This window comes from Balaenoptera ricei, chromosome X, assembly GCF_028023285.1.
Source record: "Balaenoptera ricei isolate mBalRic1 chromosome X, mBalRic1.hap2, whole genome shotgun sequence".
In the NCBI taxonomy this organism is placed as follows: Eukaryota; Metazoa; Chordata; class Mammalia; order Artiodactyla; family Balaenopteridae; genus Balaenoptera; species Balaenoptera ricei.
In genome coordinates, this window is record NC_082660.1 from 35827533 (window position 1) to 35844192 (window position 16660).

At 42.2% G+C, this 16660-nt stretch overlaps 1 protein-coding gene and 1 long non-coding RNA gene across 3 annotated transcripts in view; one reads left to right on the forward strand and one right to left on the reverse strand.

Annotated features, from left to right (window-relative positions):
• LOC132357920 (uncharacterized) overlaps window positions 1-12678 on the reverse strand; it is a 115582-nt gene extending 102904 nt beyond the window's left edge. The window contains exons 1-2 of the long non-coding RNA XR_009500355.1: window positions 12397-12678; window positions 6420-6500 (exon numbers count right to left, since the gene is read on the reverse strand). This is a non-coding gene — a long non-coding RNA (uncharacterized LOC132357920). The remainder of the gene's footprint in view (window positions 1-6419; window positions 6501-12396) is intronic.
• Window positions 12679-12720: 42 nt separating this feature from the next.
• The window catches only part of TSPAN7 (tetraspanin 7), a 140405-nt gene continuing 136465 nt past the window's right edge, over window positions 12721-16660 (forward strand). For both annotated transcript variants that reach the window (XM_059911752.1, XM_059911751.1), the window contains exon 1: window positions 12721-12853. In XM_059911752.1, the coding sequence (XP_059767735.1) occupies window positions 12773-12853 (81 nt within the window). In that variant the 5' untranslated portion in view covers window positions 12721-12772. The remainder of the gene's footprint in view (window positions 12854-16660) is intronic.

Genomic DNA, 16660 nt, shown 5'->3' on the forward strand with positions numbered 1-16660 from the left:
CAACAACCACAGGAGTGAGTCTGAAGGCAGATCCTCCAGCCCCAGTCAAACCTTGAGATGACTGCAGCGCCAGCTATTAGCTTTACTGAAATCTCATTATACTCTCTAAGCTAGAACCACCCAGCTAAGTTACTTCTGGATTCCTGACCCTCAGAAATTGTGTAAGATAATAAATGTTGTCATTTTAAGTCACCAGATTTTTGAAAAATTGATTATGCGACAACAGATAAATAATACAAATACATCGGGCTACCATGTCTCCAGTAGCTGAAGGGACGTTTTCTGAAAAACTACAGGGAAGATTCTTTAGGAAAGAAGCACAAAGACACTGGGGGATGGGCAGAACCAGCAAAAGAGACCTGAGGTGATGTGAGCAGAGCATCAATCATGTCTGCTATCTCTCCAAAACAAATGTTTCATGAAACAACACTTACCCTTATTACATGCAATGCACTTTGATAACTTCTATTTGATTATACTCTTATTTGGTTTATTAAGTGCTGGGAGTGAGCCCTTAAATTGATTTCACAGTTCACTAACAAGTTGTGACCTGCAGTTGAAAAACAGTGAACTTAATCATCTTTGAGGTTCCTTTTAGATCTAAGCTTTTGTAATTAGGAGTTGGCACAGTGCTATTACATTAACGACTAATATTCATTGAACACCCACTATGCCATAACTATTCCAAGCACTTCACACATATTGCTTCATGTGAATACAATAAGGTAGTAACTACTGATATCCCCATGTTACAGATGTGAAGACTGGTAAGTGGCAGAGGCCAGGAGGAAACCCAGTCAGTCTGACTTCAGAACCCATTGTCAAGAGTGCAGGCACCTACATGCGACTGTTTGGGTTCAAACCCTGATGCCAACGGTCGATCAATAAATGTTTCTAATTATGATCATGATATAACCCAATTATTGGCAGCCATCAGCTCACTGACGGGGACAGTTCTAACAAAAGGAAGTTTAGGATCAGGGTCATGCATACGGACTGAATTTAGAGGCTAACTCATTGATAATCAGCTCAATGTTCCACTCTGCTTCAGCCATGCTGGCCCAGTCTTCACCTTAAATTTAGCCACTTATACATCTAAATAAGATGGGGCCCTGGCCTGGGTTATTTAACATCTGCATGGTTGAATGTCTAAAGTACATTTCACTGTAAATAGAAGGAATTTCAACATACTCATTTTTATGTATTGTTTTATTAAAGTACAAAGATACTTCTCTAATAAATGAATCTAACTAAAATACATTAGTCATCATTATGTAGAGAATATTCCTACTGAAGTCAGCGAACACTAATCAATCTTTGGATTTGAAAAACAGGGTCAATAAACATTACGATATAAATGACTAAAATGGTTAAAAAACGGACTTCCCTGGTGGTGCAGTGGTTAAGAACCCGCCTGCCAATGCAGGGGACACGGGTTCGAGCCCTGGTCTGGGAAGATCCCACATGCTGCGGAGCAACTAAACCCATGTGCCACAACTACTGAGCCCGTGCTCTAGAGCCCGTGAGCCACAACTACTGAGCCCGAGTGCCCTAGAGCCGGTGCTCCACAACAAGAGAAGCCACTGCAATGAGAAGCCAGCGCACCGCAACGTGTAGCCTCCCCTCGCCGCAACTAGAGAAAGCCCGCACACAGCAAGGAAGACCCAATGCAGCCAAAAATAAACAAATTAATTAACTAATTAAAAGAAAAACTGCACAGAACCTGTATACCTGGAACTATTACCTTTTGGCTGAATTCTTCTGAGTCACGTTTCCATCAATTATATCTTTTATATCACAGGATAAATACAGCATTTACGCAGGTAGTGAAGTCAGTATAAAAGCATAACATCTTTTAATAGAAGATTATGAGTAATCAAAGATTTAGATACCTGCTGAGTGAATTATCTAGAGCTGGACACATGTAGGGGATACATGTCAGGAAGATATTTCAGCAGCTTTGTTGTCAGGTGACTTGAAGGATTTAGAAAGTAGAAAGAAAGAAAAAGATGGTTTATGTCCCACTTCATATGCTACTGTGTGATTATGGATTACAGGGCAACAAGGGTGACTGCAACCTAGCTTGGGACACTGTTAGCAGATGTAAGACACTGTTCCCGTCACCTATTTTTTTTTAAAAAAAACAACCCACTCATTTTGTATACATTGCTAAAGAGGGAGTTACAGAAAGCATCATGGCTCCCCCAAACCAAATATCAATCTAGATATCCTGAAAAATTAACAATTTAAAATAATTTTTTTTTCTGGGCAGAAGACCTAAATAGACATGTTTCCAAAGAAGACATACAGATGGCCAACAGGCACATGAAAAGATGCTCAACATTGCTAATTATTAGAGAAATGCAAATCAAAACTACAATGAGGTAGCACCTCACACCAGTCAGAATGGCCATCATTAAAAAAAAATCTACAAATAACAAATGCTGGAGAGGGTGTGGAGAAAAGAGAACCCTCCTACACTGTTGGTGGGAATGTAAATTGGTGCAGCCACTATGGAAAACAGTATGGAGGTTCCTCAGAAAACCAAAAGTAGAGTTGCCATATGATCTAGCAATCCCACTCCTGGGCACATATCCAGACAAAACTATAATTCAAAAAGATATATGCACCCTTATGTTCATAGCAGCACTATTCACAATAGTCAAGACATGGAAACAACCTAAATATACATTGACAGATGAGTGGATAAAGAAGATGTGGTACATATATACAATGGAATACTACTCAGCCATAAAAAAGAATGAAATAATGCCATTTGCAGCAACATGGACTGACCTAGAGATTATCATACTAAATGAAGGAAGTCAGAAAGAGAAGGACAAATACCATATGACATCACTTATATGTGGAATCTAAAACATGACACAAATGAACTTATCTACGAAACAGAAACAGACTCAGAGACATAGAGAACAGACTTGTGGTTGCCAAGGGGGAGGGGGGGTGGAGGAGGGAGGGACTGGGAGTTTGGGGTTAGCAGATGCAAACTATTATATACAGAATGGATAAACAACAAGGGCCTACTGTACAGCACAGGGAACTATATTCAATATCCTGTGATAAACCATAATGGAAAAGAATATGAAAAAGAATGTGTATATATATATATATATATATATATATATATATATATATATTTAACTGAATCACTCTGCTGTACAGCAGAAATTAACACAACATTGTAAATCAACTATACTTCAATAAAATAAAATAAAATAAATAAAATTTTTTCTAATGATAAAGGAAATACATGCTTTCACAAAGCACTTAGTAAATGCAGAAAACGTAAAGAGTAAAGGAAAAAAATCACAAAGTGATTAGATATCAGATCATGAGGTAATAATTACCACTATTTATGTGTGTGTGTATATATATCTCCAAATTGGCATCATACTATATGTACTTTTTATAATTTCATTTTTTCACTTAAAAACATACGATGGGAATTTCCCTATGTCAAAGTATTCTACTTCAACATTAATCTGATGGCTGTATAGAATTCCATTCTATGGACATAGCATTTGTAACAGTCAGTATCCAGCAGGCAAACAGAAACCACTCTATACATTTAATGCAGCAACAGACTTAATGCTAGTAACTTGCTACAAAGTTATAAAACATGCTAAAAAAAAAAAGAGAAAGGTATATATTAGTTAGCTATCACTATGTAACAAACCACTTCAAACTTACTCGTGTAAAACCAGAATTTACTTAAGAAAAAATTCTTTGGTTAACAATTTAGGCTGGATTCATCTAGGTATTTCTCTGGTCTCAGTTGAGGGCCCTCATGCATCTACAGTTGGTTGTGGGTTGGCTTTGCTGATCTTGGCTGGGCTCCTTCACATGTTTGGGGACCTCAGCTGGGACAAGAGGACTGGCTAGACTCAGACCCACATGGTTTCTCACTCTCTAGCAGGCCAGTGTGGGCTTATTCCATGGCAGTCACGTGGCTCCAAGAGAATGAGCAGAAGCCCGAGAGTCCTCTTGGGACCTAGGCTTGGGACTATCACAGTGCCATTTTCTCTACCTTCTATTGCTCAAGGTAAGGAACAAGGCCAGCCCAGATTCCAAGAGTAGAGAAATAGATTCCACTTTTCATGTGAAAAACTGCAAAGTCACATTGCAAAAGGGCGTGGAAACAGGGAGAGTAAGAATTCTGGCCAGTTCTGCAAACAATTGATCACAGTGTGTCTTACCTAGAAACCTGAAAGCTGCCACCACTCCTGGGGCCGGAGCCCATATGTGGGCCATTGCACTTGTGACACTCGATGTTGATCTGTGAGAGGTACTACTGCTGCCTCCACTACCACTGAGTAGAAACCCAGGAGTCCATAGCCTTACTAATCTGTTAAAACTGCCACAGATGTTTTGGGAACAAATAGTTGCCTGTAGTCATTGTTGCTGCCTCTATTGCTATTGGAAGGACCCCTAGAGACAGACAAAAAGGCTACTCTCTTGTCCACCTTATAGTCTCCCCACCAGTGCCTCCCAGTAGCAAACCTCATGCGATGCAAGCTGAAAGGGAATATGGAAAATGTAGTTTACTGGTTTCTAACCACCTGTGATACAGAAAAGAGCATCGAAAGTATAGCTGAGAGTCAAATGAAAAGTGACTGCACAATAACATCATTTATTTAACTAATCCCCTGTTGCTGGATATTTAGATTATTTCTTTGGAAATACAACATAAATGTAGAAAGCAAAGCCATCAATGGGACAGTTTTTGAACCTAATGGACAATGATATTTAATTGCTAAGAAAGGCATTTAAAAAGGGATGCGTCCTTGAGCTCAGCAGTAAACAAATGATACGTAAAACAGAACAGCTCTAAACAGCTCTGCTCTGTCCCTCCAAAAGTAGATGTGTGTCATCATGACGGGAACAACACTGTTCTATCCATGTGGAGCTATAATGACATAGTTTACTTCAAAAATTATTTTCTTCACATTGCATTCCCATTTGGTTGAGGTCAAAAGGAATTATTCTGAAGTCATAATTTTTGTACCCCCATATATACAAAACTTTTACCTGAATTTCCCTATGTTCAACAGCCACAGGATAAATATAAAATCCCAATAACAATTTTTCAAAAAGCATTTCTAGGGTTTAGCCTCTACAGTGTTTCTTTTTAATAACTTATTTTTATTATAAATGTAATACTGCTTGTAAAAAAAATCAAATGAGCATTTTCAGAGGCGAAATTCCATCATTCAAAGCTTGTCATGTATCTTTCATCCTGATGTTTTCCTATGAATGATCTAATACACTTTATTATTATAGTCACAGAAGAATATTATAATTCTCTTCTGTAACTTGTTTTTATAAGTAAAAATTATATATTTTATATATATGTGTATATATATATATATATATATCTTGATAGATCTTTTGTTTTAATTCAGTATAAATATACCTAACATATACATAACATATAAATATACCTAACATATAACATATACCTACATCATAGCATTCTATAGTATGGATACGCTAAAATTTATTTTATTGTCTTCCCCAGAAGAGTGCAAGCTCCCTGAGGATAGGGACCTGGTTTGGTTTGGTCACAGCTGTATCTCCAATGCTTAGACAAGCACCTGGCAAATAGCAGGTGTTCAAAAATTTTGTAGAATGAATGACTAAATGGCAAAACACTTTAGATGAATATTTGTATTGTTTCCATCTTTCACTATTCCAATAATGAATTTTGCAATTAGTAATCTTATAAATACATGTTGTACATTTATTTATTTTTGTAAGGAAAAGTCATAGAGGAGGAATTGCCGGGTCAAAAGAAAAAACACCAAAATTCAAGAACTTCAATCCCTCTCAAATTCCTCCCAACATGTTCAGAAAGTCCCCAGTGGGAAGGGAGGTAGCACTTGTATTTACAAGTCTGGTCCTCCTAGCTATCACTTAGACCTGCCACTATAGTCTCACAAGTGTAGTCCTGTTACAGAGTGGCATTGGCCTTTTCCTTCTTTTTAATTTGTGCTGTCTGGGGAAGTTGTCTGAGACGCTTATGTTTCCACTCTGTGTTCTGAGACATTCAGCTGTCATTCTGTTGAAATGAGAACAGTACCCTTTGTCCCTGCAATTTTTTGTTAAGCAGGCTATATTGGCTGTAAAACTTTATGCTCCCAATATCTCTATGAATTTTTTTTTTCTAATCTAGCTTTTTTTTAAAACATCTGCTTTCCCCCAAGGCTCAGGGATAAATCCCTAATGAGGAAACACGAGGGCCTGCATCATTCATTCCATGTATAATATATATCGAGCTGTCCTCAGAACAACCCTAATTCTCTGATACTTATACCAAGGCTCCTTAGACCAAATCTGCAAACCTTAGTTCTCTCGTTCCTTTGGTTGAGTGCTTTCCTGAGTGGCTTTTGCAAACATACCTTTAGCGGGCCCAGGCTCAGTCCTGTAGACATTTCTGAATCCCAGGGTAAAAGTCACCTGCAGTGTTCAGGTAGGGATCCCTGGAAACACACAGATATATTAATAAATACAGAAATTTAGATGAATGGACATATGCTCAAAGTTCACTTAAGCAAATTCTCAAAACAGTTCAAGGTTTTCCCCCCTTAAGCCCTAAAAACTTTAATATTTTAATCTTTTGTGTAGAGGGCTTCCTTTATAAAATATCCTCTTTTATTATGTTATATATGATCATTTAGAAATTTGGGAAAATAGAGTAAATATAAAAAATGGGAAATAAAATCACCTATAATCCCACCCCCACCCCTGAGCTACCAGTGTGAACATTTTATACACATTTTCTTCCAATTTCTTTTCTATATGTTCTTACATAGTTCAGGTCATAGTGCACATAAAATTTTCTATTGTTTTATTTTTCCTTAATGTTATAACAAAAATGTCCTTTTGTGACTAAAAAAGCCCTTCATATACATACCTGCTAATAACAGTAAACTAGTCCCTTGTAGATGTACCATATACTGAGATTATGCATTTAAAAAGCTGTCCTCCAAGTTTACTCAGACTAGAAGTAAGTCATATTCAATTCCTCCTTTTCCTTCATTACGCAAATCCACTTAGCCCTGAGGGCTGTCTCTTCTATTTCTGAACAATTTCTTTTATCTGTCCCAGGGATTTCAATCCCAGCTAGAGCATATAGGGAGCCTTTAAAAATACTGATTGCTGGGGCCCCATCAGAGACCAAGTTAACCGGAATCTCTGGGGGATAGAGCCCAGGCATCCACAAGTGTAAATGCTCCCCAGTAGATTTTAATGCAGCCAGAGTTGAGATGCACTGCCTCGGCCCCTCCTCCAGCCCCACTTCCACTTCCCAAGGCCCAGCCCTCATCAACTCCCAATTAGGTTATTGCAGTTACCTCCTAACTCTTTTCCTGTTTCTGGTCTCTCTCTTCTGCAACCTCTAATCCTGCATACTGCCTCCCAAATTACTTTGGTAAAAACATGGGTCAGATCACATCACTCCCCTACTAAACAAGAGAGTCAAACTTGGCCTGAGTAAGGCCCTCCTCCAACCGACATTTCTGCATCCTTTCCTACTCTGGGTCTTCTAGTGCACCTCACCACTCATCTGAGTTAGCTTTCTGCTTTTGTTCATGCTGTTCCGTAGCCCATAATGATCTCCTTCTCCATTGCTCAAAGACCACCATTATCTTATACATACTTCCAAGTCCATTTCAAATACCACATCCTTCTTCAATCAGGCAACAATCATCTATTGAATGACTACTATGTACCATCCATCTGTTCAACATTTTTTGAGTTGCTGTTGTATCTAGGTACTGGGGATACAACAGTGAACAAGACAGACAAAACTACCTGCCTGTGTGGAAAGGACAACAAAACAAGCACACAAATAAGAAAATGTTAGCTAAGTGTGATGCAGAGAATTAGAATACGTAGTGACTAGGTGGCTATTTTTGACTGGGTGGCTATTTTCATCTGAAATGGCCTTTCCGAGGAGGTGACATCTATACTGAGATCTAAATGACAGGAAGTGAGGGACTAGCCATTCAGAGTTTAAGGGGCAAAGCATTCTAAAGATAGGACCAGCTAGTGTGAAGGCTTTCAGGCAAAATGAAGTCTGATTGAAGAGCTGAAAGAAGGCCAGAGCAGCTGAAGCACAGGGGGAGTCACGGGAGAGGAAGTTGGAGTCAGCTCATGTATGCTTTCTAAGTCAGGGAAAAGAGTCGAAATTTGATTCTTTGGGCAATGATGGGAAGCCACTGGAGGGGTTTAAGTGAGAGGGTGACATGATATGGTTTGTGTTTGAACAAGATCACTCTGGTTGCTGTGGGAACAACAGATTGAGGGGTGACAGTAGGAGCAGGGACCACGTAGGTGCTTTGGTGGCAGTCTGGTTCTCCTCGAAGTACTTGCTCCATTTAAGACAAATAAAAATCAAAAGCTCCTCTTGTTTTTAAGCAAAATATTAAAATTCTTATCATCATCTAACAGGACCTGGATGGGCTGACCTCTCTCTGGCCTCCTGTACACCATCTTTGCTCCTGCTATTGAGCCTTGCTGACCTTTTGTCAGCTCCTCAAATATATCATTCCTTCAGGCCACAGGGCCTTTGGACTTGCTGTGGTTATATGTTATTTGCGTATGTGATAAAATATACATAACATAAAATTTACTATTTTAACCATTTAAAAGTGTACAATTCAGAGGCATTAAGTGCATTCACAATGTTGTACAACCATCATCACTCTCTAGCTGCAGAACTTTTTCATCACCTCAACAGGAAACACTGGACCTATTAAGCAGTCACTTCCCATTCCCTCCTCCCCCAGCCCCAGGTGACCATTAATCTGCTTTCTGTCTCTATGGATTTGCCTGTTCTGGATAGTTCACAAAAATGGAATAATACAATATGTGGTATTTGTATGGCTTCTTTCACTCAGTATAAAGTTTCCAAGATTCATCCATATGGCTTCCCCAGTGGTGCAGTGGTTAAGAATCCACCTGCCAATGCAGGGGACACGGGTTCGAGCCCTGGTCTGGGAAGATCCCACATGCCGCAGAGCAACTAAGCCTGTGTGCCACAACTACTGAGCCTGTGCTCCAGAGCCCGGGAGCCACAACTCCTGAAGCCTGGGCACCTAGAGCCCATGTTCTGCCACAAGAGAAGCCACTGCAACGAGAAGCCCACGCACCGCAACAAAGAATAGCCCCCACTCACCGCAACTGGAGAAGGCCCACGGGCAGCAATAAAGACCCAACGCAGCCAAAAATAAATTAAAAAAAAAAGAAAAAAAAGATTCATCCATGTGGTAGCATGTGTTAGTACTTCATTCCTTTTTATGACTGAATAATATTCCATTGTATGGATTTACCATAGTTAGTTTATCCATTCCTTAGTTGATAGACATTTGTTTAAGTTGTTTCCACCCTTCAGCTGTTGTGATTAGTGCTACTGTGAACACTCATGTACACGTTTTTGTTAGAACACCTGCTTTCAATTTTGGAGGCAGGGTATACACCTAACAGTGCTAGGTGATATGGTAGCTGTGGTCATATTTTGAGGAACTGGAGATCAGTGAATCTTAGACATGTATTAGTTTCCTGTGGCTGCTGTAACAAGATACCCCCAAATGGGTGGCTTAAAATAACTTAAACAATTTATTTTCTCACAGTTCTGAAGGCCAGAAGTCTGAAATCAAATTGTCAATAGGGCCATGCTTCCTCTGAGACTAGGCAGAATTCTTGCTTGCCTCTTCCTAGCTTCTAGTGGTGACAGTCAATCCTTGGCGCTTTTGGCTTGCAGCTGCATCATTTCAATCAGTCACACGGCATTTACCCTGTTTGTGTCTTCACATGGCCCTCTTCCTGGGTCTTTTCTTCTTTTAAGGATACCAGTTATATTGGATTAAGGGCTTACCCTGCTCCAGGATGACCTCCTCTTAACTTAAATAATTACATCTGCAACAACACTATTTCCAAATAAGGTCACATCCTGAGGCAATGGGGTTAGGACTTCAACATCTCATTTTGGAGGACACAATTCAATCCATGACAAACATTACTGCGCATCTGAATCCCCTGGGGATCTTGTTAACACGGGCTTGCGGTGAGGCCTGAGGTTCTGCATTTTCAGTAAACTCTCCCAGCTGATACCAGTGCTGCTAGTTCACTGATAGGGTGGCTGACTGGTTTGGGTTTTAGCAATAAAAATCCAGAGTTAAAGGAAACCCCTCAGTCCTGGGAAAACTGGCATGGTTTGTCACCCTATTATATCACAGACCACAATTTGAATAGCAAGGATCCAGCTATGAACTATGGTAATTTACCCATTAATTACATTGCTGACTATTCATATCTACCTTTACATTTAAATAACTTATTTTTGCTAGAACAGTCCAAGTTTTCAAGAATCTGGACCCCAAAAAGCTCCAAACTGTGAAATGGTGAGTTAGCTGAGCTGATGGACGCCGTCTGTGAATATCATATATTAACTCATGAAATTATCTATGACGCTCAGCAGTGTCCCTGTTGGGTTGAAAATGGAGATTTCTGACCCCTTTACAGAGTAATTATGCATGGGCAAGAACTTTTTTTTGGCTAAGAGTACTCACTGGGCTTGAAATCTTCAGTATCCTTTTTTTGCTGCTGCCCAGGGACTGTAAAAAGGAAGGAGAAAGCTCCTTTCTGAAGCTGGGTTTGAGCTCACTGCAGTAGGGACAGCGTCCGTCCACTCTTGATTCCTATTAGGACCACCTGAAGACCTTTAAAAACTGCTGAGCCCTCACTCCGGACCAAATGACTCAGGCTACCTGGGATTGGGCACAGGCAGTCATAGCTTTGTTCTTGTTGTTTTAAGTTCTCCAGGTGATGCAAACGAGCAACCAGAGTAGAGAATCATTGTGCAAGGTCTTCCTTTATAAGAGAAACCTTGCCAATCTGTTCCTTAATCTTTTTTGACTAATCCTGCACCCATATTCTTCTCTATTCCTCTCTATGCCCACATACCTCTTTGTTATGGTTGATCATTACCTTAAGCAAGTTCTCCTCTTCCTCATATTTGTGTCCTGTTTATACAATGACCTCCCTGACCTGGGACCATGTACAACCCATTGGCGGTAATAATTACTCCTGCAACTGACCTTGGCAGGCTTTCCTCAAGCTTTATTGACTGTTTTTCACTCTTTCACAAAAGGTATCCTTAACATCATCCACAACTGAGTTAGCCTGTGATAGTGTTGCTGTTTTGACTGCAGACTCTCTCAGGAATCAAGTGAAATCTCCCACAGAATCTGTACTGTGTGTTCCTCTACAAACCATCCACAGGAAATCTGGGTGGAGTGTACATTACTTTTTTATTGGGATATAATTCACGTGCCATAAAATTCACCCTTTTAAAGTGTCCAATTCAGTGGTTTTTAGTATATTCACAAAATTGTGCAACCGTCACCAGAGTCTAATTCTAGAACACTTTTGTCACTCCCCAAAGAAACCCCCTACTCACTAACAGTCACTCCTCATTCCTGCCGCCCCCTGCAACCACTAATCTATTTCTGTCTCTATGGATCTGTCTATTCTGGACGTTGCCTATAAATGGACCGTTCAACATGTAGTCTTTTGTGTCTGGCTTCTTTCACTTAGCATATTTTCAAGGTTCATATATGTTAAAGCATGTACCAGTACTTCATTCCTTTTTGTGGCCAAATAATTTTCCATTGTATGGATGTACTACATTATGTTCATCCATTCATAATTGATGGTCATTGGGGTTGTTTCTGCTTTCTGGCTACGGTAAATGGTGCTATGAACATTCATGGACAGGCTTTTGTGTGGACAAGTTGTCATTGCTTTTGGGTCTATACCTAGGAGTGGAATCGCTGGGTCATATGGTAACTTTATGTTTAGCTTTTTGAGCAACTTCTGAATTGTTTTTGAACTGTGTTTTTTGACCTTGAAACAGTTCTCTTTTAGTGTGAGGTGGTCTGTACTTATTAGGGTGGGAAAAATGAGTCTCAGGGACTTTAAACATTTTTTTTCTGTTATCTGTTATACATTTTATGTGCAGGAAGAATGGTACCTTCATATGGAAACTTCTTGTCATTCGGCTTCATCATTTCAAAATGTGAGGAAATCTAAAACATGGAGCTTCCGCGGTGGCAAGGATTGGGGGTGTCTGTCTGAGTTCCCGGGTTCCTGACCATTCCTCCAGCTGTATCTCCGGCCACCTGTCACAGTCTGTTACTGGCACAGACAAGGCCTGCTTGTTCCAAGGACATGACTACTGGGCCACTTCCGTCTGAGAAGGCCTAGTGGGGCGTCCAAATGCAGAAACCTGATTGCTTTCCGGGGACAGCAATAAACCAGGTGCAGACAACCCTGCAAATGTAAAGCCCCACTGTGTACAAAGCAGAAACTCACGTGCCACGGCGGCCACGAAAAGGCCCTGACCTTCGACCCGGCCTCCATCCAGGTTCTCCTACTCCCTCCTGGGTGCCCTGCCCCGCTCCTCGGCTCGGGGTCTGAGCCTGCGCGGGCTCGCGGAGGCGGGCGGCCTTCTCCGCATGCGCAGTCTCTGCCGGCCTGTTCCTTCAGCGGGGGCTCTGCCGAGTGCGCGCTCACGCACACGCAATGTCTCGTCTGCGCGCTCACGGGGCCTCTCGCGGCACGCGCCTCCGCCCCGCCCGGCCCCGCCCCGCCTCCTCCCCCCTCCCGCGCGCCGGCCCGCCGCACGCCGCCGCCGCCGCCGCCGCCGCCGACGCCGCCGCCGCCGCCGCCGCCGCCGGAGCTCTGTAGTATGGCATCGAGGAGAATGGAGACCAAACCTGTGATAACCTGTCTCAAAACCCTCCTCATCATCTACTCCTTCGTCTTCTGGGTGAGTGGCCACGCCTGACCGGCGGCTGGGCCGCCGTCCATCGGTCAGTGTAGTGATGCTCCGGGAAGGGAAGGGGGAGGAAAAAACCCAAAGCAAAAATCAAATCTCGGTCCCCTCCTTCAGGAGACAGGCGCAGGGCTGGGGCTGCAGGATGGCGGGGTGCAGGCTTGGGGCTGCTCAGACCCTGGACCCCGCCCGGTGCAGGGTGTAAGGGGCTGCGTGGTGGCGGTGACTGCAGGTTGCCGACCTTTCCAAAATATTTTAATGCATTGACTTATTTTTTTAACTCCCGGGTTAGGGTCAGCCTCTGGGGAAAGTTGAGGGTTTATTCGTCTGTTTTCCACTCTGGACACCCCTCCCCACCCTCCCTTAGCAGCCCGTTCGCGGTGTCTCTTGGAGCTAACCTGTGGCCGGCTGGGAGCAGGCGCGAGAGCGCAGGGTTTAATCCCAGATTCCCAGTTATTCCCGACCCCGCGGGGCTGCGAGAGGCAGGCGCTGGGAGCCCTGAGCTGCCTGGCTGGGCAAGGGCGACCAAAGGCCTCCAAACGCAGTGATGGGGGGCGGGCGCCGTTGCCGCGCGGAGACGCACAGAGGGGAGAGGGTCTTACGTAACCCAGGGGCATCTTTGCGCTTTCTCGGCGACCCAGGAGATGGGTCTTAGGACCCTTTTCCCACGCCCTTGCACCCTTACACTTATCTTTCTGTCATCGCGTAAACCCAATCCGCAGAGCCCTGGGGAAGGACCCCAGCCACTTGGTGACAGCAATAGCGCCTCAACTCTGCTCCCCATCTAACTGGTGCTGCTACTGGTCCTTGAAGCTCAATGCAGAAGGATGACGTCAGCCCCTCAGCCGAAGCCTTCGGGGGCTGCGTGGTGCACTTCGCGGAGCTATGCGCGCTTTTGCGCGCGGGAGGAGGAGGAGCGGGGCGGGCGGTGGGGTGCGGGGGGTGCTCCAGGCTTGTGCCTTACCTCATCCTGTTTGGCAATTCGTGGAATCAGTGCAGGGCTGACACTGCAGTGATTCATTTGAAGTAGGTGGTACCTAAAGATCATTCCCCAGTATTTCTCTTTCCATGTCGACGACTCCCTTCTCCCCAAGTTCTCCTTTCCTACACCAAGCCACAGCCACCCTGAAGGAGAATGAATGTCTGTCACCCCCCCCCCCCCCCCACACACACACACACAAATAATCTGGGTCATTTCAGCTTTCAAGGCAGTCATTTTGAAACCTGAGGCTCTGCAGAAAAAGCCAATCTGGCCTTTGGTTGTTTTTCTTTGCCAATTAGCCCTAATTGGCCCTAATTTTGGTTTGAAACTGGGGCACAGTGCTTTATGAGGTACCCAGACTCGGCTTGATGGTGAAACAGGCTGTTTGTAATGACCAGGGCAGGAACTGAGATTTATTTAGGATTAAAAAAATAAATCCCTAATGCGCCCCCCGCCCCCGCGGACATTCCTTGTCACTGGCGTTGGTGATTCCTCAGGTCGGGAAATTGTGGACTCTGGAGACCAGGCATACCAAGAACTCTGCAGTGAGATAAGATAGAATAACAGGTATATCACACAAGGCAACCACAGAAATGGACTTTATTTGGACTGAAAACAGCACAGGTTGAAAAATTTCAGCAGTGGAATTGTGAGCTCTGCACAGATCCTATATTATGTTCTTCTTGGAAAAAGCAATAACGCATGCTGGTTGCTGAAACTTCCCAGTAGCCATTCCTCGGAACTGGCTTAGCTATTTTTGTTTGTTTCATTAAATCTCTTTGTGTTTGGCCCTTTAGTATTTACTTGACTTCCTATTTGTTACTGGAGTAACTCATATGGGTGATTATTTTTAGCTTCCTGAAAAATCTTTCAGCATCACTGCAGGCTGGTAAAGAAGGGAGTCTTCTAGACGAAGCCTTTTCATATGAGCTCTTTAACTCTTCTTGGCTTACCTTCCCCCCACCTCATGAATCTAATTACTTAATGCACCCTGATACATCTTAAGCACAGAATTTTATGTCCTCTGAAGTTCCTTGATGCCTGCATTTTAATTTTTTCCTACTTCCAAGATTTCCATAGTCTTAAAGTGTTTACCTAAAGCATTTTCAGTAGTTTAAATAGCCTTCAATAATCATTTCATACTTCACAACCAAAGAATGAGATCTCTCCAGATGCAAGGGTATTTTAAGCAAGACATTTTCATTAATAAACCATGGTCCAAATGCTGTGTTCTCCATTGTACCTTAAATGCTGTTTTTCTTTTTAAACAGCTTTATTGAGAAGTAATTCACATAACATATAATTCACCCTTTTTAAAGTGTACAATTCAGTGGGTTTAGTATATTCACAGATTTGTGCAACCATCACCCCAATTTTAGAACATTTTTATTACCTGAAAAAGAAACCCCATACCCTTTAGCTGTTATTCCCCTTGTCCTCCCAATAAGCCCCACCACCCCAAGCAATCACTAATCTTTCTTCTTTTAAAAAAATTAATTAATTTATTTATTTATTTTTGGCTGAGTTGGGTCTTTGTTGCTGCATGTGGGCTTTCTCTAGTTGCGGCGAGCAGGGGCTACTCTTCGTTGCGGTGCGCGGGCTTCTCATTGCGGTGGCTTCTCTTGTTGCAGAGCACCGGCTCTAGGCGTGCGGGCTTAAGTAGTTGTGGCTCGCGGGCTCTAGAGCGCAGGCTCAGTAGTTGTGGCGCACGGGCTTGGTTGCTCCGTGGCATATGGGATCTTCCCGGACCAGGGCTCGAACCTGTGTCCCCTGCATTGGCAGGCGGATTCTTAACCACTGAGCCACCAGGGAAGCCCTAGTCTACTTTCTGTATCTATAGATTTCCCTTTTTTGGACATTTCATCTAAATGAAATCATATAGTATGTGGTCTTTTGTGAATGGCTACTTTTGCTTAGCATAACATTCTCAAAATTCATCCATGTTTATTCCTTTTTATGGCCAAATAATACTCCACTGTATGCCTATATCACATTTTGTTCATTCGTTTGTCCACTGCTAGATATTTGGGTTGTTTCTGTCTTTTGGCTATTATGAGTAACAGTGCTACAAACATTTATGTACAGGTTTTTGTGTGAACATGTCTTCATTCCTCTTGAGTATACACCTAGGCGTGGAATTGCTGGGTCATATGGTAACTCTGTGATGAATCATTTGAAGAACTGCCAGACTGTTTTCCAAAGTGACTGTACCATTTTACATTCCTGCCAGCAGTGTATGAGTATGTTGATTTCTCCACATCCTTGCCAACATTTGTTATTATCTGACTTTTAAAATTCTAGCCATCCTAATGGGTATCTCATTGTGGTTTGGATTTGAATTTCCTTGATGAGTAATGATGTCGAGCATCTTTGTATGTGCTTATTGGTCATTTGTATATCTTCCTTGAAAAAATGTCTCTTCATATCCTTTGCCCAATTTTTATTTTGGTTTTTTTTTTAAATTATTGAGTTGTATATGTCCTTTATGTATTCTTGACTCAAGTCTCTTATCAGGTATATCATTTGCAAATATTTTCTCCTATTCTGTGTGTTGTTTATTCACTTTCTTGGTGGTGTCCTTTGAAATACAAACGTTTTTTATTTTGATAAAGTCCAATCTACCTATTTTTCTTTTGTTGCTTGTGCTTTTGGTGTCATATTTAAGAATCCTTCGTCAAATGCAAAACTATGAAGAAAACACTGTCTATAAGAGTGACAACAATTCAGTAAATGCAGCTGATAAATTTATCTTTCTCTGGCACCTCGAACTGTCTGGCCCATAGTAGGTACTCATATATTTGTCAAAACTTCTGGAGTTA